The 24,635-nt window shown below is 44.0% G+C and overlaps 1 protein-coding gene across 1 annotated transcript in view; it reads left to right on the top strand.

Annotated features, from left to right (window-relative positions):
- The window catches only part of LOC132821767 (sodium/hydrogen exchanger 9-like), a 488,707-nt gene that overhangs the window by 50,699 nt on the left and 413,373 nt on the right, over window positions 1-24,635 (top strand). Inside the window, exons 3-4 of the mRNA XM_060834524.1 lie at window positions 13,385-13,462; window positions 18,059-18,135. Of these exons, the coding sequence (XP_060690507.1) occupies window positions 13,385-13,462; window positions 18,059-18,135 (155 nt within the window). The remainder of the gene's footprint in view (window positions 1-13,384; window positions 13,463-18,058; window positions 18,136-24,635) is intronic.

The following is a 24,635-nucleotide window of genomic DNA, read 5'->3' as shown; positions in this document are numbered from 1 at the left end:
CAGTGCTCCAGTGATGCTCAGTGCTCGCTGGAAGTACAGCACCTCATTTTCCACTTGGAGACTCTACAGACCTTTGGTGTCAATATCAAGGTCAATAAGGTTAGGGCTTGAGAACCTTCTCCCATGCCTGTATGCAGAAATGGAAACAGATACCAAGGAAGGAAAGGAGTCAGGTGATTTTAAAAACCCAAATGAGTTGCCAGCAAAGTCATATTTTAAGCTAAAACATAGACTGACAGATGCTGAAGATCTGAAACAAAAACAGAAATTGCTGGAGAAACTCAGTAAGCCTGACAAATGTGGAGAGAAAGCAGAGTTAATGTTTTGAGTCAGTGATTTTTTTGGAACCGACGTGCATTGTTAAGAGGAGTTATTCTGTCCTTGAAACACCAGTTCGGTTTCTCTCTCCGCAGATGCTGTGAGATCGGAGTTTATTCTTGAGTTTAGAATCGGGTATGTGAAGTATTGGTTACAAAAGTGGTCAGTTCTTCTGATATCTCATGGACATGTATGGCAGTGCAGGGGCCATTCAGCCCAGCATGTTCATCCTGGTCAACCAAGACGTGCTTGCACCAACCCAAGTTTCCAGCTCTGAGCCCATCGTCCTGGAGGCTAGGGCATAATGTAAGGGCATTTTTAAACACTGCTCAAATGTTTCAGACACTGTTTTAAACGAAGTTCCAGATGCACCCTGGCTCATTGTATCACAGAATCCCCACAGAGCAGAAAGAAGTCAAGTGACCCATCAGGTCTGTCTCAACCCTCTGAAATGCATCCCACATTGATGTAGCCTGCCACCCTATCCCTGTAACCCTGCATTTCCCATGGCTAATCCACTGAACCCACACATCTATAAATCATTGGAGGAAACCGGAGCACCCGGAGGAAACTCACGCAGACACGGGGAGAATGTGCAAATTCCACACAGACAGTCGACTGAGGCTGGAATCAAACCTGGGATCCTGATGCTGCGAGTCAGCAGTCCATCAGAACTAAACCAGCAAAGGGGAACAAATTAGCCTGAAAGGCTGCTGTTCAGTTGCAGAACTCTCCTGGTGTTTAACTAAACAACAGTGCCTGGTTTCCATCCCTGTTTATAGTCTGAAAGGACATCCGTATGATCCCTGACACCCAAATAAATGGGAATAAGGCAATTGCTGCTCATGACTGAGGTTCTGAGCTCACTTAACCTGAAAGTAAAGTTCAGAATTTTTTCTCAATTTGTAGAATCTGACTTTTTTTATTGTTGTTTTCAAATTTATGTTGACCTAATTTTATCACCATCATCCACACTGCTGAAAGGAGTGAAAATTGGTCCTTTAGAGGATGAGAAGGGGGATTTAATAATAGAATGTGAGGAAATGGCTGAGGCATTGAATAGATATTTTGTGTCAGTCTTCACAGTGGAGGACACCAATAACAGGCCAGTAATTCATCAACAGGTGACGATTGGCGAGGACCTGGAAACAATCATTATTATGGGAGAGGTAGTGTTGGGAAAGCTAATGAAGCGAAGGATAGACAAGTCTCCTGACCCTAATGCAATGCTTCCCAGTGTACTCGAAGAGATGGTGGGAGAAATAGCAAATGCACTTGTGGTAATTTTTCAAAATTCACTGGACTCTGGGGCAGTCCCAGGAGTTTGGAAAACTGCAAATATGATGTCACTGTTTAAAAAGGGAGGTGGACAAAAGATAGACCAGTTAGCTTAACCTCTGTAGTGGGGAAGATGCTTGAGTCTATTATCAAGGACGATATAGCAAGGCATCTTGATAGAAATTGTACCGTTGGGCAGACACCGCATGAGTTTGTGAAAGGCAGGCCATGCTTAACTAATCAATTTGAATTTTATGAAGACATTACAAACACATGGGCAGTGGGCACCCAGTAGATGTGGTGTATCTAGATTTCCAAAAGGCATTCGACAAGGTGCCGCACAAAAGGCTACAGCATAAGATGAAGGTGCAAGGCATTACGGGCAATGTATTCGCATGGATAGAGGATTGATTGACTAACAGGAAGCAAAGAGTGGGGATGAATGAGTGCTATTCTGATTGGCAGTGACTAGTGGTGTACCTCTGGGATCAGTGGGACTGCAATTATTCACAATTTACATTTGTGATTTGGAGTTGGGGACCACCTGTAGTGTGTCAAAGATTGCAGATGTCACTAATGCCTCATATTCCGCCTTGGGACTCTGCAACCACATGGGATCAACGTGGATTTCAACAGTTTCCTGATTTCTTCTCCCTCCCACATCATCCCAGTCTCAAGCCTCCAACTTGGCTCCGCCCTCCTGACCTGTCCATCGCCTTTTCCATCTATCCGCTCCACCCTCCTCTCCGACCTCTCACCTCCATCTACCTATCACATTCTCAGGTACCTTTCCCCTCCCCTCAGCCCCAGACCCTGTCCCATTTACTTTTCAGCACTCCCCACTCCCCGGCCAACAAGCGTCTGTCCTGAATAAGGGTGAAACGTCAATTCTTCTGCTCCTCTGATGCTGCCTGACCTGCTGTGCTTTTTCAGCATCACGCTCTCAACTCTGATCACACAAAGATGAGTGGCTGAGCAAAGTCTGCAGAGGACTGTGAAGGGACGTAGGTAGTTTAATGGAATGGACAAAGGTCAGGCAGATGGAATACAATTTTAATAAGAGTGAAGTCATCCATTTTGGTAGGAGTAACAGTAAAAAGGATTGCCATTTAAATGGTAAGAAGTTGCAGTATGCTGCTGTGCAGAGGGACCTGGGTGTCCTTGTATATGAATCACAGAAGGTTGGTCTGTCAGTGCAACAGATAATTACGTTGGCAAATGGAATTTTGTCTTTCATTGCTAAAGGGATTGAGTTTAAAAGCAGGGAGGTAATGTTACAGCTGTCCAGGGTGCTGCTGGTGAGGCCACACCTGGAGTATTGCTTGCAATTTTGGTCTCCTTACTTGAGAAAGGGTGTATTGGCACTGGAGGGGGTGCAGAGGAGGTTCACCAGGTTGATTCTGGAGTTAAGGGGGTTGGCTTATGAGGAGAGATTGGGATTATATTCATTGGAATTTAGAAGAATGAAGGGGTTCTAATGGAAACATATAAAATTATGAAGGGGTTAGAAGTAGAGAGAGTTGAGAGTTGAGAGTTTCCACTGGTGTGTGAAACTAGGACAAGAGGGCACAGCCTTAATGTTAGGGGGAGCAGATTTAGGACTGAATTGAGATGGAAAATCTTCACCCAGAGAGTTGTGAATCTATGGAACTTCTGCTCAGTAAAGTATTTGACGCTACTTCAGTAAATGATTTTAAAGATCAAATTATTTGAACAATAAACAGGTTAAGGGCCATGATCAGAGTGGTGCTGGAAAAGCACAGCATGTCAGGCAGCATCTCAGGAGCAGGAAAATCGACGTTTCGGGCAAAAGCCCTTCATCAGGAACTTTTGCCTGAAACATTGATTTTCCTGCCCCTCGGATGCTGCCTGACCAGCTGTGCTTTTCCAGCACCACTCTGATCTAAACTCTGGTTTCCAGCATCTGCAGTCCTCACTTTTGCCTCGATTTAAGGGTTATGGTGAGCTGGCAGGTGAGTGAAACTGAGGCCGTGAAAAGATCAGCCATGGTCTTATTGAATGGTGGAGCAGGCTTGAGGGGCCAGACGGCCTACTCCTGCTCCTCGTTCTTATACAAATCTACCCCACCTAACAAGCTTGATAGCTATTTTGACAGAGATGCTGTGGTTGGTGTGGCAAGATATGAAAACGGTTCTTCCACATCTGTACTTCCTTTTGTGATCATGCACCAGGATTATAACAGCATGAGACAGCAGGAAGAAATGAAACAAGACAAATGTCACTCTTAAAGTAATTGAACTTTGGTGCACGTTAAGTAACAGATTGCTGCATGATTGTTCCAGTGTATTCTAGAGATTAACAAGCTGCTGACTCATGTCAATAACTTCAAAGCATTATCAGGCCTTATTGTTCAGTGGTTATGGAATACAGTGTGAATATGCAATTAATTTTTCCAACGGAGGTGAAATTCTAGCTTGGCTTGAACCTTGGTAAATGTGAGAAATCAGGCCTTTAAGGGAATGGTACACCCCCTGATTCTCCTAACGCCAGTCTGAAGATCCCAGTGCAATGTAGTGGGCTGGTGCTTCAGAACAGTAAAGGCAACATGGGCCTACCAGACCGCAGGCTGCTCTCTCGTTAGAGAAGGTGACTGGTGGTGCTTTAACCTGAGGGTCACCACGTCTCAGCTGAGGGGAGAGGTTGAGAAGGAGAGAGCTTCATGGTAATCCAGCCAACGTGGGAATTGAACCCATGCTGCTGGTGTCACCCTGTATCACAAACCAGCCGTCCACCCGACCCAGTTACTTGATCCTCCAGCATAACATTATTGAAACAAAGCAGTAAGTTCAAGAGAATACTCAGCAGCGCATGTGGAGAGAAACCAGTTTAAAATTTTGAGTCTAGTGTGACTCCTCTTCAGAATTATCGAGATTATTGTACATGTTAAAAATCTCTCAGTGCCAGGTTTTTGTCCAACAGGTTTATTTGAGAGTACTGGCTTTCAGAGCGGTGTTCCTCCTCTAGCTATCTGATGAAGGAGCAGTGCTCCGAAAGCTAGTGTTTCCAAATAAACCTGTTGGACCAAACCTGATGTTGTGATTTTTAACTTGTCCAACCCAGTCCCACTCCAACACTGGCCCTTCCACATGGTGTATATTATTGTAAACGTTACATTACTAAGGACCCCTGTGGTGTTCTCCCTTTTGGCTGCACCATTGACAACAATATGCATTTCTCTTGCAACTGGAAAATAATGAAACATTGAAAGGCACTTGAAAGGAATATAACTGGACAAAAATCAGTAACAGTCTGTTATGAACCAGGCCAGACCCCACTCAAAATATTTTAAGGTGGTAGCCTAAACTCTAACTTTTTCTTATTTTAAAGGCAGATGTGAAGTGGGTGTTCCAGGTGTGATGCAGCTGGTCAAACCACTCGGCTTTAAGCAAAACAATCTATGTAAACACCAAAGTTAAAAATGAACAGAAGTGGAATTTAGAATCTTAACTATCGGAAATCTTAACCGACCCAATACAAGCTATAACTAATTAACTGTTCCAATAGGGTGAGAGGGGGAAAGATATAAAAGAGACCTAAGGGGCAACTTTTTCCACAGAGGGTGGTACGTGTATGGAACGAGTTGCCAGAGGATGTGGTGGAGGCTGGTACAATTGCAACATTTAAGAGGGATTTGGATGGGTATATGAATAGGAAGGGGTTGGAGGGATATGGGCCGGGTGCTGACAGCTAGGAGTAGATTATGTTGGGATATCTGGTCGGCGTGGACGGGTTGGACCAAAGGGTCTGTTTCCATGTTATACATCTCTATAACTCTATAATACAGTAAAATCTCATAACGTACCCCTTGGCAAAAAGGTAAATTTAAACCCAGATTCTTACAGGCAAGAGGGAACAACATCCAGAGACAGATCCCAGAGAATGTCAGAGGAATCCTTTACTGAAGGTCACAACTCCCCCGGACTCTCTCATCTGGTAACTGCTACATCTGAAACAAACTGGAAAGCCTGACCCAGGAGAACTGGCCACTCCCCTGCCATTGTTAAACTGTGTTTAAAAGACAACCCAAAGGCCTCTTCAGCACCCCTGCCTTTACAGCCCCTATTTTTAAAACAAAACAAGGATGAAGTTCATTTTTTGAAGTGACAGCATTGTCACAAATGCAAAGGTTTATTGAAATTTATTTTCAATCATTCAAGTAACATTTGGCCAGGCTGGCAAAAGCAATTTAAGGAGCGTTTTGATGATGAGAGAAGTGGAGAGATTTAAAGAGGGAATTCATAGCTTAAGGCGAAATGACTGAAGGTGCCAACAGTTGGATGAAGGAAGGAGGGAAGGCACGAGGCTGGAGGAAGTCCACGTCCTTCAGTGAGGATTGAGGGGTTAGCGATTGGGAGAGATAAAGCCTCAGTTTATTCAATGTACACATCAGTGTTGAGTACAAGACCAGCGCTTCAGTAATTTATCACTCAATCTGCAGGATGCTCACAGCAGCTTGCACTTTATAGTAACTGTGGAATTGTACGGGCTTACTGTGAGTGTCACGCAGCTGTAACTCTCTTAATCTAATGATGCCTTCCTTGTGTGAAGGGTCATTAGAAAAATGGTAAGGCTGTAAGCTACTGCATTTTTAACCCAAATTGAGACAATTCCCATCCAATCAGCTGGAATGATGGGTTATTAATTTGACAAGAGCATCAAGTTATCTTCAATTGAAGAATCAAGAATAGGTGCAGAAGATTTGGAACAGAACGCATAGATCTGCTGTTAACTCCCACAGTTTAAAAGTGTTGCTTTATACGAATAAGTTGGTCGTAGCAGAAATAGTGATGCTGGTTAAGGAATCCCATTCCGCTAAGATGTGGTTTACATGCAACAATGACAGAAAGCAAGAAGATTATTTTTTTAAAAAGCCTTCTGAATTGACCTGTGAGCCTGAGCAGTTGAGGAGCAGGTACATTTTCAGTTAAAGCGAATTCGAACAGCGTAAGGATTGCGTGAATAACTTGAGGACTGAAATTGCTAACGAGTTTGAAAAGATGTGGTGAAGGGGTTGTGGATTGGAAATCGGCACACGGAAACTTGAGGTCCAAGTCATCGAGCTGTACAGCACGGCAACAGACCCTTTGGTCCAACTTGTCCAGGCTGACCAAATATCCTACATTAATCTTTTCCCGTTTGCCAGCACTTGGCCCATATCCTTCCAAACCCTTCCTATTCATATACCCATCCAGATGCCTTTTAAATGTTGTAATTGTACCAGTCTCCACCACATCCTCTGGCAGCTCATTCCATACACGTACCACCCTCTGTGTGAAAAAGTTGCCCCTCAGGTCCCTTTTTAAATCTTTCCCCTCTCGCCCTAAACCGATGCCCTCTAGTTTTGGGCTTCCCCACTCCAAGGAAAAAACCTCTTCTATTCACTCTATCTATGATCCTCATGATGTTATAAACTTCTAACTCACCCCTTAGCCTCCGATGCTCCAGGGAAAACGTCCCCAGCCTATTTAGCCTCTCCCTATTGCTCAAACCCTCCAATTCCTGCAATATCCGAGCTCTTCCAAAATAAATGGGCCATCAGGATATGAACAGGAGAGGAGACGGGCTAATTCACAGCTCAAAAATTCTTAACAATCAAAAGGAAATGGATGTGTTGTGCAATAAAACTGTCGTACATACTCTATTCCCAACAAAACATTGCAACTTAGCATTCTTGATTGGAGTCAAAGTGCCCTGCCCTACCCAGTTTTCAGCTTTCTGAAAACTACGATAGTGATTACAACTTTCCAAACATGGTTAAGTGCACATAAAAATACTTCAAACAAATAAAAACTTTTACAGAAAGGTTGGAGGAAGTGGGTTATTGTTAGAAAATAGGACATGGGGCATGTGGTTGGGTAGTCTGCTAATGACCAATAGTATCCCCTAGAAACTGATCAATTCACAGATAGATTTGGAGATTGGACACACTGATACTTTACACCGTGTCTGTTCCTGTAAATGGAAGTTTTTTCTGACTATTTCACCACTGAAGAGGGCAGTGTGTGTCTGAAGCTTGTTCAGTGCAGAGAAAAATCCTGCTTCTGTCTGTCTCTGGCTGTGTGTGAAGGGACCTTCTTAAGTCAAAACTTCACACTGCACTGTCATAGCATTGTAATTCATACAATCGGAAAATGCTTGTCATGCTATAGGGCTCTCGAGTTTTGGACAGACTGGAATGCAGAGACATACTGTGTTTCAATGTTTAGGATCTTTGGATTATTCTCGGCTCTACCTGCATTGTGTGTTAAACCGGGCACACTCTGTGCCCCATGATTTAGGTTTCTGTTTGTTTGTTTTGACAGAACACTGTGTTAACAACCAATGTGTTCTACTTCTGGGGCCATAAGTTCGAGACAAAGCACTTTGTGTTATGAATACTTTCTCAAAAGATGGCATTTTGTGGGTGCAGGCACAATGCATGGTGCACATGGCAATGCCAGTGGGACAGGAGTCTAAAAACTAGATGTCTTTTCCCTGGGGTGGGGAAGCCCAGAACTAGTGGGCATAGGTTTAGGTGAGAGGGGAAAAATATAAAAGGAACCGAAGGGGCAACTTTTTCACACAGGGTGGTACGTGTATGGAATGAGCTGCCAGAGGAAGTGGTGGAGGCTGGTACAATTGCATAATTTAAAAGGCATCTGAATGGGTATGTGAATAGGAAGGGTTTGGAGGGATATGGGCTGGGTGCTGGAGAGTGGGACTAGATTGGGTTGGGATATCTGGTCGGCATGGACGGGGTGGTCCAAAGGGTCTGTTTCCATGCTGCACAGCTGACTCTCTGACTCTAAAAGCAACAATGATTGACTGTTGAGCAAGGCAGAATAATCTCAGGCAAACTCTTACAGACTGTGGTGGCAGAGGATGGTGAAGTATTAGCCTTCTCTGCCCAGGGGCTGGTAGAAATATAGGTATTCAGTAAATTTTGAGATGAAGATCGATAGATTGCTAATTACTCATGTTGCCCAGGGATATGGAGAGTGTGTGGGAATATGGTTTTAATGGAGGTGATTTAGCCATGGTTTAGAATGGAAGGTCAGGGTCAAGGAACTGAATTTGAAACAAAAATCACAGGAAATGGGCTTTGCTGTAGAGCTGAAAATGTGTTGCTGGAAAAGCGCAGCAGGTCAGGCAGCATCCAAGGAACAGGAAATTTGACGTTTCTGGCATAAGCCCTTCAGGCTTATGCCCGAAACGTCGAATTTCCTGTTCTTTGGATGCTGCCTGACCTGCTGCGCTTTTCCAGCAACACGTTTTCAGCTCTGATCTCCAGCATCTGCAGATCTCGCTTTCTCCGCTTTGCTGTAGGGACCAATATTTAATATCCAGAGGTCTATTCCTGTGGGTCTGGAATCACATGTCTGCTGGTCCTGTTAAGGACAGCAGGTTTACTTCCTGAAAGGACATTGGTGGACACGATGGGTTTTCCCAACCATCAGCAGTGGTTTCAGGATTATCATCAGATTTTGATTGAATTCAGATTGCAACAATTCTGCCATGGCAGTGTTCGAGACCAGCACAGTCCCTGGGTCTCTGGATTAACAGTCCAGCGACAATGCCATGAAGTTATTGCCTCCCCTTGCATATTGTTATGATCCCAGATGATGATCATACAGGATACGTTGATCTCAGAAGAAAACTTGCCTTGATAGATCATATATTTAAATTATCTTTAGTCATTAACATGATGCCAGTCACTGTTAGATTTATAAAAGGCTGCAAATGTTCTTTAACAACAGAACATGAGTTTATTTTAGGAAGGACAGCATACACACGCAAAATAGATACATGAAGCTGCAAAGAGACCGAATACAGGCTGACTGCCGTACCTGCAGAATCATTTTCAGCGGTTTCAGTTACCTGCAGTTTACTGTGCCCAAAACACATTATAGGGAACCTTTAGAACTAAATTCTTATTTCCTCTGAATAGATGTCAGAATAAAGCAAAAATGATGCTGCTTTGTGGGAAGCATCCTTCCTCCACAACCACCTGATGAAGAAGTAGTGCTTCCAAATAAATCTGTTGGACTATTTTTGAGTTTTAACTTTGTCCACTCCAGTCCAACACCGGTCCCACCACATCCTGACCTCCTTCAGAATAAGCAGCCTTAGTTTTCAGACAAAGGGGGTGACAGGTTTTAAACCCAGATGAGGAGCAATTGTTTCTCGCAAAGGATGGTGAATCTGTGGAGTTCACTCCCCCAGAGTGCAGTGGATACTGGGACACTCAAGGAGGAGAGAGACAGATTTTTAAACAGTAATGGGTTGAAGGGTTATGGGCAGCGGGCAGGAAAGTGCCTTGATGCCAAGCTGAGATGAGCCATGATTGTATCGGTGGTGAAGCAGCTCTCGCAGGCTGAATGACCTCCTGCTCTGGGCTTTTATGATTTTGTTCTGTTCAGTTGGCCCACCATAAACTTGAAAATATGAACGTTTTATCCATTAACATTGCAGGCTTTTTTTTTAAAAGCAATGATATATTCAGGTCACTGTTCCAGAATCCTGTTCTGTCCTTTTCCAAAACACAACATTCTCAGAACTAACCATGGTTATCATTAGAGTCTTCATTGCAGATATTTATTGAATTCAACTTCCACCATCTGCATTGGCAGGATTGAATCCAGGGCAGTACCTGGGTCTCTAGATTAACAGTCCAATGATGATATGACTAGGCCCATCACCTTCCCCTATTTATTGCCCATCCCTAATTACCCAAAGGGTTGTTACGAATCAACCCCGTTGCTGTGGGTCTGGAGTCACACATAGGCCAGACCAGGTAAGGATGGCAGTTTCCTTCCCTAAAGGGCATCAGTGAACCAGATGGGGTTTTTCAACAATCATGGTTGTCATTAGAGACTTTATTCCAGATTCATTTTTCCATGGACCAACTGTATATTTATCAATCATTCCATTTTAAATGAATAAGTTTTTTTATTGTTGATAAATTCTTCATTTTTTTATGAAGAAACTTGATTGTTTTGTTGAAAACCTGACAGCTGCCTGGTCACTGGAACTTGTTCAGTTGGTTATGGTCAGGTGCCAGTTCTCCAACAGCCCTCCCCATGGAATTCCTTGCGGGCATTGTTTCTCCCAGCTGCAGCCTGATGCCATCACGGCACTGCGGTGGGAGTCCCTGTGCCAGAGGGTAGTGCTGGCCAATATCTCCCTGGAGTGGGAGCCGCCTCCCTCTGTGCTGCAGGTGCTGGTGGAGTGAGGCTGCAGCCCTATGTACTGCACTGCCTCCCTGAGACGTGATGGCCTGTAGAAGAGCAACAGTTGCTGAGTGAAAATGCAGCAGAGCTTGTGTAGATCAATGTGTGCGCATTGAGATGAGCAGACCTTCATGTCGTCTTGCTGCCTCAAACACCACGAGACATCGGAGCAAAATGATGATGCTGGTTTAATCATTGCCACGTATATCTTGAGGATACAGACAAAAGTGCCTGATCGCCACATTCAGTGCCATGATGAGATACAATAAGAAGAAGATGAAATTTAAAAATGGAAAGAACTGCAGAGGCTGTAAATCAAACAAAAACAGCAGTTGCTGGAAAAGCCTCACAGGTTTGGCAGCTTCGATGTAGAGAAATCAGAGTTAACGATTTGGATCGAGTGACCCTTCCTCAGAAGTGCTGCCTACTGGGCGGCACGGTGGCACAGTGGTTAGCACTGCTGCCTCACAGCGCTTGAGACCCGGGTTCAATTCCCGACTCAGGCGACTGACTGTGTGGAGTTTGCACATTCTCCCCGTGTCTGCGTGGGTTTCCTCCGGGTGCTCCAGTTTCCTCCCACAGTCCAAAGATGTGCGGGTCAGGTGAATTGGCCACGCTAAATTGCCCGTAGTGTTAGGTAAGGGGTGTATGTAGGGGTATGGGTGGGTTGCGCTTCGGCGGGTCGGTGTGAACTTGTTGGGCCGAAGGGCCTGTTTCCACACTGTCAGTAATCTAATCTAATCTGATCACTGTAAGAACTGATGGTAACTAGGAAACTGTTGGTTTAAATGCAGAAGGCAAGGAGTGTAAATGATAGGTGGGGCTAGAGCTAGTGAGATGGTAAGTAAGGGCAAGCGAAACCCTGTTACTGTCGTAGGAGGGAAGCGAGGAGTGAGAGCTGAAGTGCAGGAAATGGATCAGTTCCAGCTGAGGGCTGCAGATTATTTTCTAACCACTCCTTTCAATTCAATGTGGAGCTCAAACAACTGTTCTCATTCAAGCAACAATCACTGATATGCCTTGAGGAGTATTCTTGGCCAAGTGGCCACAGCCAATTACTTTGCAGAGCTGATTTGACAAAGCAACTGTTATCTATCCACACACACGCACATTCTCTCTGTGCACTGCTCTCTATCTTTCATCCCAGGTGGTATGTGCTCATCCTAAAAATCAGCCAACCCTGAACTCAAGCATGCAAAGTTTACACTTTCATTCAATAGACAATATCCAACAGAAATACAAGATGGTCAATTCTTGTTCTCGGGTCTCCGTATAATGCTGTGTTGGTGATAGAATTGTGGAACCCCCGCAATGTGGAAGTGGGCCATTCGGCCCGTAAAGTTGTTAACACCCATCCAAAGAGCATCCTGTCTGGACCCATCCTATCACTGTAACCCTGTATTTCTCATGGCTGTGTAGTTAACCTACACATTCCAAAACACTATGGGCAGTTTAGTATGGCCAGCCCCCCAACCTGCACATCTTTGGATTGTGAGAGGAAACCAGAGCACCCAGAGGAAACCCCACACAGACACAGGGAGAATGTGCAAACTCCCATATTCTTTGGTTGTTGCTATGCTAAATTGCTCATAGTGTCTGGGGATATGCAGGTCTGGTGGGTTAGCCATGGGAAATGTAGGGTTACAGGATATAGGGGGGAGTTCTTCAGAGGGTTGGTGCTGACTCAATGTGCTGAATGGCTTTTTTTCCACAACGAGGGGACGTGTGATCCTGTTGGGATTCTATGTTCTGGGGACCTGGGTTTGAATCCTGTCATGATCGATGGTAGAGTTCAAATTCAATAAAAATCTGGAATTAAGGGTATAATGATGACCATGAAACCCTCATCCTTTGGATGAATGGGGACAAAAAAAGACCATTAGCCCTTGAAGTCTGCACTGACCATCTGAAGAGCGACCTGTAACCCTGTGTTTCCCACAGCTAACCCACCTAGCTTGCAAATCACTGGACATTATGAGCAATTTAGCATGAGCATGGCCAATCCACCCTTACTGCAGATCTTTGGATTGTGACAGGAAACTGGAGCACCTGGAGGATCCCTGCATAGAAATGGTGAGAATGTGCAAACTTCACACAGTTGCCCAAGGTGGGCATCGAACTATTATGCCACCCTTTTTCAAAAAAGTTTCTTTATTATGTTTAAACTACATGAATTTTAAATCACGAAATATTAACAGTAAATACCAGGGGTTTTGATTCTCAGTTATAAATATACCTGGCAACAAAAACTATTTTAGAATGTAATTTATTACATATCTGATGGTAATCTGGCTGGTTTTAGATTTTACACTGATCATAATCTTCCATTGCCGCTAGATTACTGTTGCGACAAAACCTGATGGAGTCTGACTCCTGGCAGGTGCCAATGCTACACAGAACAGCACACTGAAGCATGTAGAAACTACTTGAGGATAAATAACACAATTACCATTCAAATTTCGATTTCCTGCGTTATGTGTAACATGAAAATGTGAAGTTTCAATGCAGCCATTTGGAAAGTCACAGTGACATATTTTGATGTAATCTTTTATTTCCAGGTCACGTTTGATTCGGAAATTTTCTTTAATGTCCTCTTACCTCCGATAATATTCTACGCTGGATACAGCCTGAAAAAGGTGAGAACTTTACACTCTAAGGACACTTCAACATTTTTCTAAAGTGATTTTTACTGTGACTGCTATCTGTGTCCTGTGATCCTCTCCCACTAGCTACCTGACTCAGGAGCAGTGCTCAGAAAGCTTGTACTTTGAAACAAACCTGTTGGACTATAAGCTGGTGTCGTGTGACTTTTAACTTTGTCCACCCCAGTCCAACACTGGCTCCTCCACCATGGCAATTAAAAGTTTACGTTTTCAGTCGGTGTCCTTTTGCATCAATGTGTGTTTATAAACCTTGCTTCAATACTGCTGTTTAGGTCTGCCCGTTTCCTCAGTCGGAAATGACTCTCAATGTACACATTGAGGAAAGTTGGAATCTTGATTACAATTGGTGTTGAACTAGCTGGGCCTGAGTCTCTGACTGGGCTCCTTCCTCCTGGTCCAGGACAGGAATGTCGGTTGCTGGAGTCCCTGTGCCTGAATAATGCTGTAACCCGTGTGTATCTGGTGAGGACAGGCCTACATTATTAAATGGTTTGTCCAAACTCTCTCGTTAGCAGTGTCAAACAGTGCGATACTGGAAAAGCACAGCCGATCAGGCAGCATCCGAGGAGCAGGAGAGTCAACGTTTCGAGCATAAGCTCTTCATCAGGAATGTTCATCAGGCATTCCTTACTGAAGAGCTTATGCCTGAAACGTCGACTCTCCTGCTCCTCAGATGCTGCCTGATCGGCTGTGCTTTTCCAGCAACACACACTTCAATCCAGAGTTCCAGTTATGAAGAGAAATGGAACAGAGAGTTCCAAGCTTCCACTACTGTTTGTGGGTAGAAATGCTTTCTCATATCTCTCCTCAATGTTCGGGCCCTAATGTTTAGACTATCCTCCCGATTCTAGAACCTTCAACCAGTGAGGAACATTTAATGACAATTGCTAGGATATCAATGGCACAGATTAGTGTAAAATGCAGGAGTGATAGGCCGAATAAGAGCAAGCTTTTATTCATCACCGAGGGTGGTGGGAATCTGGAACTGAGTATCTTTAAGTATGTTAGAGGCAGAAACCCACGTAATATTTCACAAGTTTTTAAATGCACACTTGCAATGCCAAGACAAGGATATAGGCCACATGCTGGAAAATGGAATTTGAGTATTTCGGTGGTTGTTTTTGACTCGATGGGCCAAAGGGCCTTCTTCTATGACTGTAGTTCATTAGTGAATCTCATGCATTTTTAAAAATTTTAATGATAGTTCATAGTCACCATTACAAAGACTAGCATTTCACTCCACATTTTATTAGTTACCTTTAAACTCTGCCAGTGACCTAGGTAGGATTTGAACCCATTTGCCCCAGAGGGTTCATCTGGGCCTCTGGGTTACTAGGCCGGTGACATTGCCACCGTACCACTCCCCCACCCACATTGTTGCTTTCTATCTCTGGCTTGTTTCTGCGGCATTCATTAAGCAGATAGTCGGAATTTGAACAGCATTACGTGGCATGGTGGCTCAGTGGTTAGTACTGCTGCCTCACAGCACCAGGGTCCCAGGTTCGATTCCAGCCTCAGGTGACTGTCTGTGTGGAGTTTGCACATTCTCCCTGTGTCTGCATGGGTTTCCTCCGGGTGCTTCGGTTTCCTCCCACACTCCAAACATGTGCAGGTCAGGTGAATTGGCCATGCTAAATTGTCCATAGTTGTTAGGTGCATTAATCAGAGTGGGGGGAGTTATTCTTCGGAGGGTCGGTGTGGATTTGGGCCGAACAGCCTGTTTCCGCACTGTAGGGAGTCTAAATCCGAATGTAGTTCCACCTCTTTGTCCTGAAGCACCTGAATGCTGATGAAGGATATGATTTAATGAAGGGAATGAGGGAATTTAGTAACTTAGAAAGTGGGAGATGATGGCTTTCTGCTGTCTAGCTACATTTGTTTTCGGAGCCCCTGTCCATAGATCCCTCAAAGTTGCCACCCAGATTGATAGAGTTGTTAAGAACATGTATGGGGTATCAGCTTCATTAACTGGGGGATTGAGTTTAAGGGCCACAAGGTTATACTGCAGCTCTGTAAAGCCCTGGTTAGACAACACTTGGAATTTTGTGTTAGGTTCTGGTCACCTCAGTATAGGAAAACTGCGGAAGCTTCAGAGAGCTGCAGAGGAGGTGTACCAGGATGCTGCCTGGACTAGGTGGCATGTCTTCTGAAGAAAGATTGAACAAACTGGGCTTTTCTCATTGGAGCAAAGAAGGGTGAGAGGCAACTTGATCGAGGTGTACGAGATGTTGAGAGGCATAGATAGAGTGGACGGACAGAGACCTTTTCCTAGCGCAGAAATGTCTGTCATGAGGGGGCATAATTTTAAGGTGATTGGAGGAAGGTTTAGGTGAGATGTCAGAGGTAGATTCTTTACATGGTGAGTGGAATGCACTGCTGCAGTGGTAGTAGAGTCAGGTACGTAAAGGATATTTAAGCAACTCTTGGATAGGCACATGGATGATAGTACAATGAAGGTCTGCAGGTTAGGTTGATCTTAGAGTAGGTTAGAGGGTCGGCGCAACATCGAGGGCTGAAGGGCCTGTACTGTGCTGAAAACATTGGCAAGTCGAATATTTCAGTTCTGATTGTCTCCATAAAAACTAGGACCAGGCCTTTCAATCCTGCTCCATCTTAGATCATTGACGTCAATTCCCTGTTCTGACTGTCTCCCATGTCCTTCAATCCATTTATTCTGAAGAACTAAAGGTTACTTTGTCTCTGCCTTCATAAGCATCAGTATCCACATTCGATGGATCATCTTCAGCCAGATCTGCTACTTTATGTCACCACTGGACACATCTTTCCCTCTCGATGCCGAAGGGACAAATCCCTCTGAAAGACCCTGGTCATAAAGAGTGGAGCAATTAAAATTGGGGGTGTTTACATATCTGGAATTAATGGATTGCAAAATCTTCGCAGGTTGAGAGACTTGAGATTATGGGAGTGCTATGGACCAGTCCAAACCCCCACAAAATATGTTCAGGTGGTAGCCTAGACCCTAGCTTTTTTTATATTCTGAATGCCGATGTGAAGTGGACACTCCAGCCAGTCAAATCGCTCTGCTTTCAGCAAAACAATTTATTTAAAAACTTCAGTTGAAACACGAACAGAAGAAAACAAAATTTAAGAATGAGAGGAAAGTGAAGACTGCAGATGCTGGAAAGTCAGAGTCACAAAGTGTAACACTTGTTATGGACCAGACCAGAGCCCCTCAAAACATTTCAAGAAAGTGGCTGAGACACTAACTTTTGCCAGTTATTTTAAGCAGGTGTAAAGTGGGTGTTCCAGGACCGATGTAGTTGGTCAAGCCACTTAGTTTGAAACAGAACAGAATTTATTTACAAGATTACCAAATGAAGCTCAAACAAAAAGGGAGAAAAATACAGAATAACTTTAATCTTTCCAAAAACCCAACCGATTTATCCCCATTTAATGATGCTGTTCTGAATACATGCAACAATCCCCATAAACACCCCTTGGCACAAAAGTTAAAATCAAACACGCCGTCTTATAGCAGAGATGTCAGAGAGAGGGAGGGTCAGCATGGATCTACTTCATTGGGTCCAGCAGTTTTTACAGCTGTCCGACTGCTTTCAGTGAATGGCCAGACCAAACCAAACCGGAGAAAAGCTGAGCTGCGAGAACTGGCCACTCCCCTTTCATTGTACAAGTGTTTTTTTTTTACTTGAAAGCCTTCTGCCTGAGGGAGTATTTGTTAACTTGAATCAAACTGGCCCGGAAGCCCTTCACCCCAGATTTTTCAGAATCTGTGTCTTTTACGACCTCTCTTGGGAAAAAAAAACAAGGACAACGTAACCTTGTTAAAGAAACAGCTTTGTAACATGCTGGAAAAGCACAGCAGGTCAGGCAGCATCCAAGGAGCAGGAGAGTTGCTGTTTCAGACATATAAGCCTGCTCCTTGGGTGCTGCCCGGCCTGCTGTGATTCTCCAGCATCACACGTCTAAACTCTGAATTTAGAATAACAACTATCGGGAAACGTAACCGACCCGACACAGCAACTATTACTAATTAACCGTTCCAATCCAGTAACATCCCATGAACACACCCCTTGGCGAAAAGATAGATTCAAACCCAGATTCTTACAGGCTAAGAGGGATATTTCAGAAGCAAGTCGGTTCTTTTCTGAAGCTTGCAACTGCCTTGGACTCTGACATCCTGTGACTGCTACAGCTCAAACAAATCAGATAAAACCTGAAATGGGAGAACTGGCCACTCCCCTTCTATTCTTAAACTGGACATGTTGTCACCTCTGCCTTTATAACCTCTCGGCGGGGGGGGGAGGAGGAGAGAGGAGGACAAAATAATCTTTCTAAAATGACAGCATTGTCACAGGGAGCGGCAGAGAGATTTGAACATGAGGGTTAGAATGCCTGTTTTAGATGAGGGATACAAATAGTTTTCAGTAGCTACTAACTCAGCCTCTGAATGTATCGTTTATCTGGTGTATAATTCTGGAACGTATTTATTAACTGCCAGGATGTCCTAATGTTGGTTGAGAATGATGTTATTTGCATGCATTCTGAAGCAGTATGTTATCTGTCATCTTGTGTCTTTTTATTTAACAGAGACAGTTCTTCAGGAATTTGGGGTCAATTCTAACCTATGCTTTCATTGGCACTGCCATTTCCTGTATTGTGATTGGGTGAGTAAATGTTGATGCCAAGTTACAGAATTCCAGAGTTATTGACTAAGCTATCTTTGGTTATGTGAACATGGTCTTTAAAGCAGAGAGCCTGGGATTTCTGTTTGGTGGCTTGGGATAGGAAAGTACTGATTTTGTGATATTCCGACAATGTCAATACCCGAGGAGCTTGTGTTATATGGTTGAAATGGTTTCACGAGGCCTCTCACCACATCCTGCAGTCCTAGCTTTTAAACCTTTCCATCTTACACTGCACAAAAATAGCTTTGTTTACTAAATTTAGTTTCTTTTGTTATTGACCATGCCAATGATGAAACAGGTAGGAACAAGAGTAGACCATTCTGCCCCTTGAGCATACTCTGCTATTCTTTGAGATCATGGCTGATCTGAGGCCTATCTCCATATAGGCGAAAGTGAGGACTGCAGATGCTGGAGGTCAGAATCATGATTAGAGTGGTGCTGGAAAAACAGCAGGTCAGGTAGGATCTGAGGAGCAGGAAGATCAAAGTTTCGGACAAATTCGGGCTCATTCCTGATGAAGGGCTTTTGCCCGAAATGTCAATTTTCCTGCTCCTCGAATGTTGCTTGGTCTGCTGTGCTTTTCCAGCACTAGCCTAATCTTGATGCCTTTTGCCCTGGTCCTATATGCCTGCCCAGGTCCCATATCCCTTGATATCTTTGCTTCATGAAAAAGTGTCTATCCAAATTTTAATTTGAACAAGTGAATGACCAGAAAGAGAGTTCCAAACCTCCACACCTCTTTGTCTGGAGAAGTGCTTTCTAATATCTCTCCTGAATCTTCTGCCCCAAATTTTTAGACTGTGCTCCTGATTCTAAAATCTTCAATCAGTGGAAAATGTTTGTCTTTATCTACCCTGAATACCTTTGTTAGACCACACCTTAGCCTTTTAAATCCTAGAGAATGAAAGTCCAATTTGTTTAATCTCTCCTCGTAACTGAAAGCCCGAAGTCCAGGTATCATTCTTTTAAACTTGCATTGAACTCCCTCCTGGATCATAACGTCCTTCCTAAGTTGTGGTGCCAAGATCTGCTCACAGTGCTCCAAGAGGGATCTAACTAGGGTTTTGTGTAACTACAGCATAATGTCTGCATCCTAATACTCCAGCCCTTTTAGATATGATGGCCAGCATTCCATTAGCTGCCTTGACCATTTTCTGCATCTGTTTGTGACATTTTAAAGAATTATGCACCCGAACCCTACAATCTCATCGGGCCTCTACTGCATTTAACTTTGAGCTTTCTAAAAAAAAACCCAATCTATGATTTTTTGAGGTTAGGTTCAGGTTGGCAATTTGCCAGGTAAGGGATCATTGGGATCATCTTTAGTGTCCACCTCTATTTTTGAACCAGAAACGCACCCTCTTTTACCGACAGCAACCTGGGGCTGTCCATTTGCAATCTCGGTGTGATATTTGATCCAAACACCCCGTTGATCAGATCGCAGCATCATAACATTGCCTGACTCCATTCGCATTTCAGCCGGGCTGCTTCTCAAATGCTCATCCAGGTCTTTGATACCTCGACCTTTGTTTGGGAGAAGATTTGTAGCTCGGGTGCTCGTTGTTGTGGTTCTGTTCGCCGAGCTGGGAATTTGTGTTGCAGACGTTTCATCCCCTGTCTAGGTGACATCCTCAGTGTTTGGGAGCCTCCTGTGAAGCGCTTCTGTGATCTTTCCTCCGGCATTTATAGTGGTTTGAATCTGCCGCTTCCAGTTGTCAGTTGCTGTCCGCTGCAGTGGCCGGTATGTTGGGTCCAGGTCGATATGTTTGTTGATAGAATCTGTGGATGAGTGCCATGCCTCTAGGAATTCCCAGGCTGTTCTCTGTTTGGCTTGTCCTATAATAGTAGTGTTGTCCCAGTCGAAATCATGTTGCTTGTCATCTGCGTGTGTGGCTACTAAGGACAGCTGGTCGTGTCGTTTCATGGCTAGTTGGTGTTCATGGATGCGGATCAGTAGCTGTCTTCCTGTTTGTCCTATGTAGTGTTTTGTGCAGACCTTGCATGGGATTTTGTACACTACATTGGTTTTGCTCATGCTGGGTATCGGGTCCTTCGTCCTGGAGAGTTGTTGTCTGAGAGTGGCTGTTGGTTTGTGTGCTGTTGTGAGTCCTAGTGGTCGCAGTAGTCAACAACACCTCGACCTTTGACGAGTCACTTGGCCAGCCCCCTGCCTTTGAACCTGGTTAAACATGAGCTTTAATGGAAGCTCCTCTGTGAATCTGAACTTGTACCATATCTTTGTCACCCTTGAGCTTGTTAGCTGACATTGTCCGCCTCCTGAGGTAACCTCACAATTTTAAAATTGAGGTTCAAGGCGTTTGGTTTGTTGGAAAAAAGCTAACTTTGAGGTGATTAAAGTTTTCAAGATCTTGAATAAAGTTGGCAAACTTCATCTGGGAAAGTCCGTATCCATGCAATTACAGGTCTTCTTCGACTGATGAGTGTCTGACTTAGGAACGCTCATAGTTATGAGTGTGATCCTATGTTATTAATTTTGTCGATCTGATGTGTGAATGCTCACTCATACTTACAAACACTCATTCTACAACACAGTAATGTAATCTGACTTGCTCCTTGGATGCTGCCTGGCCTGCTGCGCTTTTCTAGCAACACATTTTCAGCTCTGACCTTCAGCATCTGCAGTCCTCACTTTCTCCCTGACTTGCATCCAAGTCAACTTATGGATGTACTCAAGAATGGAACTGTTTTGTAAGTTGGATTGCCTGTAAATAGAATATGGAAGAGGGCGTCCGATCTAGGATTGAATGTACTGGTGTCTGTTGAAAGTCTCCTTCCAATCTGTCTGCTTCATCTCAAACTTCTCAGCTTGTATTTCTAGTTTCTTTTCTTTTCATTTTGAAAGCACCTAATCCGTTGGCTGTAACAAGATGCTGAGGTAGCAACTTTCACATCCTCAGAAAATACTGCAGATGCTGGAAATCTGAAATAAAACCAGAGAATGCTGGCAGAACTTGGCAGGTCTGGCAACATCTGTCAGGGAAGAGACAGAGAGACAGAGTTAACTTCTGACAAAGGATCATACCAGTCTGGAAATGTTAACTGATACGTTTCAACCCCATTCTCCTGCCTTCTCCCCATAGTGCTTGATCCCTCACTAATCAGGAACGTATCTATCTCTGCGTTAAATACTCACCATGACTTTGCCTCCACAGCCTTCTGGATTCACCATCTTTAGGCTGAAAAAATTCCTCTCATCTCAATAGTGGATAGTTGTCCCTTCACTTTGAGGCTGTGCCGTGGGGGTCCTTGTCTCTCCAACAAGTAGAAACATCATCTCCATGTTCACTCTATCCAGTCTTCTCTGTATTCTCTAAGTTTTGATCAATCCCCCCCTCATCCTTCTAAACTCCAAGTACAGACCGCAACTGCTCCCCATATGACAAGCTCTATATCCCCAGGATCATTCTTGTGAACCACCTCTGGGTCACCTCCAATGCCAGCATATCCATCCTTAAATATGGAGCCCAACACCCCTCTCAATGCAGTCTGAACAGAGCCTCATACAGCCTCAGTGGTACATCTCTGCTCTTCTATTCTAATCCTCTCAAAACAAATGCTAGCGTTGCATTTGCCTTCCTAACTGCCAACTAAATCTAGGAGATAGTGAGGATTGCAGATGCTGGAGATGAGAATCTCGAGTGTGGTGCTGGAAAAGCACAGCAGGTCAGGCTGCATCCGAGGAGCAGGAGAATCGACGTTTCGGGCAGAAGCCCTTCATCAGGAATGAACCTGCATGTTAACCTAAAGAGAATCCTGAACCAGGACTCCCAAATCCCTGTGCACATTAGATTTCTGAAGCCTTTCCCCATTTAAGAAATCAAGAATAGATTAGCTTTTATTTGTCATTTCTATCGTATACAATGGATACAGTAAAAACGAGACTGTGTTCCTCTAGACCAAGGTGCTACATGCTCAACACTAACTACACACTGTAAACGGCGTGAAATGGATAAGAAATGCAAAACACACGACAGCACAGTAATGTCTGACACATCAAGATAATAGCCACAATGGTGTACAAATTGCCGTAAAAAAAATTTTAAAATGATGATAAAACATTGTCCTAGCAACAATTAGAATTTAGAAATTTTAGAATTGAATTTATTGTCGCGTGTTCCGAAGCACAGTGAAAAGCTTTGTCTTGCGAGCAAGACCGTTAAATATCAGAGATAAGTAAATAATAGGTAAACAGCAGCAAAAACAAAAACACAGGTACAAACAAATGCTTAGAGTCTGAGAGCCCATTCAGTATTCTAACAACAGGAGGGTAGAAACTTTGGATGTAGGTTTGCTCGCTGAGCTGGAAGGTTCATTTCCAGGCGTTTCGTCACCCTACTAGATAACATCTTCAGTGGGCCTCAGGCGCAGCAATGCTGATAATTCCTGCTTTCTATTTATATGTTTTGGGTTTCTTTGGGTTGGTGATGTCATTTCCTGTGGTGAAGTCACTCCCTGTTCCTTTTCTCACGGGATAGTAGATGGGGTCTAACTCGATGTGTTTGTTGATAGAGTTCCGGTTGGAATGCCATGCTTCTAGGAATTCTTGTGCATGTCTTTGTTTGGCTTGTCCTAGGATGGATGTGATATCCCAGTCGAATTGGTGTCCTTCCTCATCTGTATGTGAAGATACTAGTGAGAGAGGGTCATGTCTTTTTGTGGCTAGTTGGTGTTCATGTATCCTGGTGGCTAGTTTTCTGTTGTTTGTCCAATGTAGTGTTTGTTACAGTCCTTGCACAGTATTTTGTAAATGACATTAGTTTTGCTTGTTGGCTGTATAGGGTCTTTCAAGTTCATTAGCTGCTGTTTTAGTATGTTGGTGGGTTTGTGGGCTACCATGATGCCAAGGGGTCTGAGTAGTCTGGCAGTCATTTCTGAGATGTCTTGGATGTAGGGGAGAGTGGCTAGGGTTTCTGGACGTGTCTTGTCTGTTTTGTTTGGGTTTGTTGCTGAGAAATCGGCAGACTGTGTTCATTGGGTTGAAAATGTGTTGCTGGTAAAAGCACAGCAGGTCAGGCAGCATCCAGGGAATAGGAAATTCGACGTTTCGGGCATAAGCCCTTCATCCTGATGAAGGGCTTATGCCCGAAACATCGAATTTCCTATTCCTTGGATGCTGCCTGACCTGCTGTGCTTTTACCAGCAACACATTTTCAACTGTGATCTCCAGCATCTGCAGACCTCATTTTTTTACCCTGTGTTCATTGGGTACCCATTCTTTTTGAATACAGGGTATAGGTGATTTTCCTCTGCTCTGTGTAGTTCCTCTGTGCTGCAGTGTGTGTTGGCTCATTGAAATAATGTTCTAGTGCAGCTTCGTTTGTGGGTGTTGGGATGATTGCTTCTGTAGTTCAATATTTGGTCTATATGTGTTGTTTTCCTGTAGAACTTTCTGGTTTGAAGTTCCCCATTGGCTATTTGCTCTACTGTAACATCTAGGAATGGCAGTTTGTTGTTGTTTTCCTTCTCTTTAGTGAATTTTATGCCAGTAAAGAATATTATTGATGGCCTTGAAGGTTTCCTCTATCTTGTTTCGTTTAGTGATGACAAAGGTGTCATCCATGTAGCGGACCCAGAGTTTGGGTTGGATGGTTGGCAGAGCTGTTTGCTCAAGTCTCTGCATTACTGCCTCTGCTAAGAACTGTGATATCGGAGATCCCATGGGTGTTCCATTGGTTTGTCTGTATGTTTTGTTGTTGAAGGTGAAGTGGGTGGTAAGGCATAGGTCCACTAGCTTGACAATATTGTCCTTGTTGATGAAGGTAGTGCTATACATGTCTTTGGGTCTTCTAATAGTGTAGTCAGTGTTCCTTCACCAGGTTAATGTTGATTGAACGTCTGGAAATGAACCTTCCAACTCAGCGAGCAAACATACATCCAAAACCTCAACCTGAGCTACAAATCTTCTCAAAACTAGCTAAGGGTAGGAGCTGTTTTGGAACCGGCTGGTGTGTATGTGTGTGTGTGTTTTCAGGTTTCTGTACCTTCTCCTCGATGGTAGAGGTTGTAGAAAAACATTACCAGGGTGGGATGGATCTTTGAGAATGCTGGCGGCCTTTCCTTGACAGTGGGCCTGGTAGATGGATTCTATAAATGGGAGGTTGACCTTTGTGTTTGTCAGGGCAGAGTTCACCACTCTCTGTAACCGTCTCTGATCTTGAATGGTACAGTTGCCATACCAGGTAGTGATACATCCAGACAGAATGCTCTCTGGCGCACGTATACAAGTTGGCAAGGGTATTCGCCGTCATGCCGAATTTTCTCAGCTGCCTGAGGAAGAAGAGACCTTGTTGGGCCTTTGTAACCAGTGCGTCCACAAGAAGAGTCCAAGAAAGCTTGTTGTGGATGACCACTCCCAGGAGCTTGACACTCTCCACTCGTTCCACCCCAGTGCTGTTAATGTGTAGGGGGGCATGAGTAACATCCTGCTGAAAGTCAATAATGAGTTCCTTGGTTTTGCC

The sequence above is a fragment of the Hemiscyllium ocellatum genome, chromosome 13 (assembly GCF_020745735.1).
Source record: "Hemiscyllium ocellatum isolate sHemOce1 chromosome 13, sHemOce1.pat.X.cur, whole genome shotgun sequence".
NCBI classification, from domain to species: domain Eukaryota; kingdom Metazoa; phylum Chordata; class Chondrichthyes; order Orectolobiformes; family Hemiscylliidae; genus Hemiscyllium; species Hemiscyllium ocellatum.
Note: the sequence above shows the minus strand (reverse complement) of the source record. Positions and strands in the feature narration are given on the sequence as shown.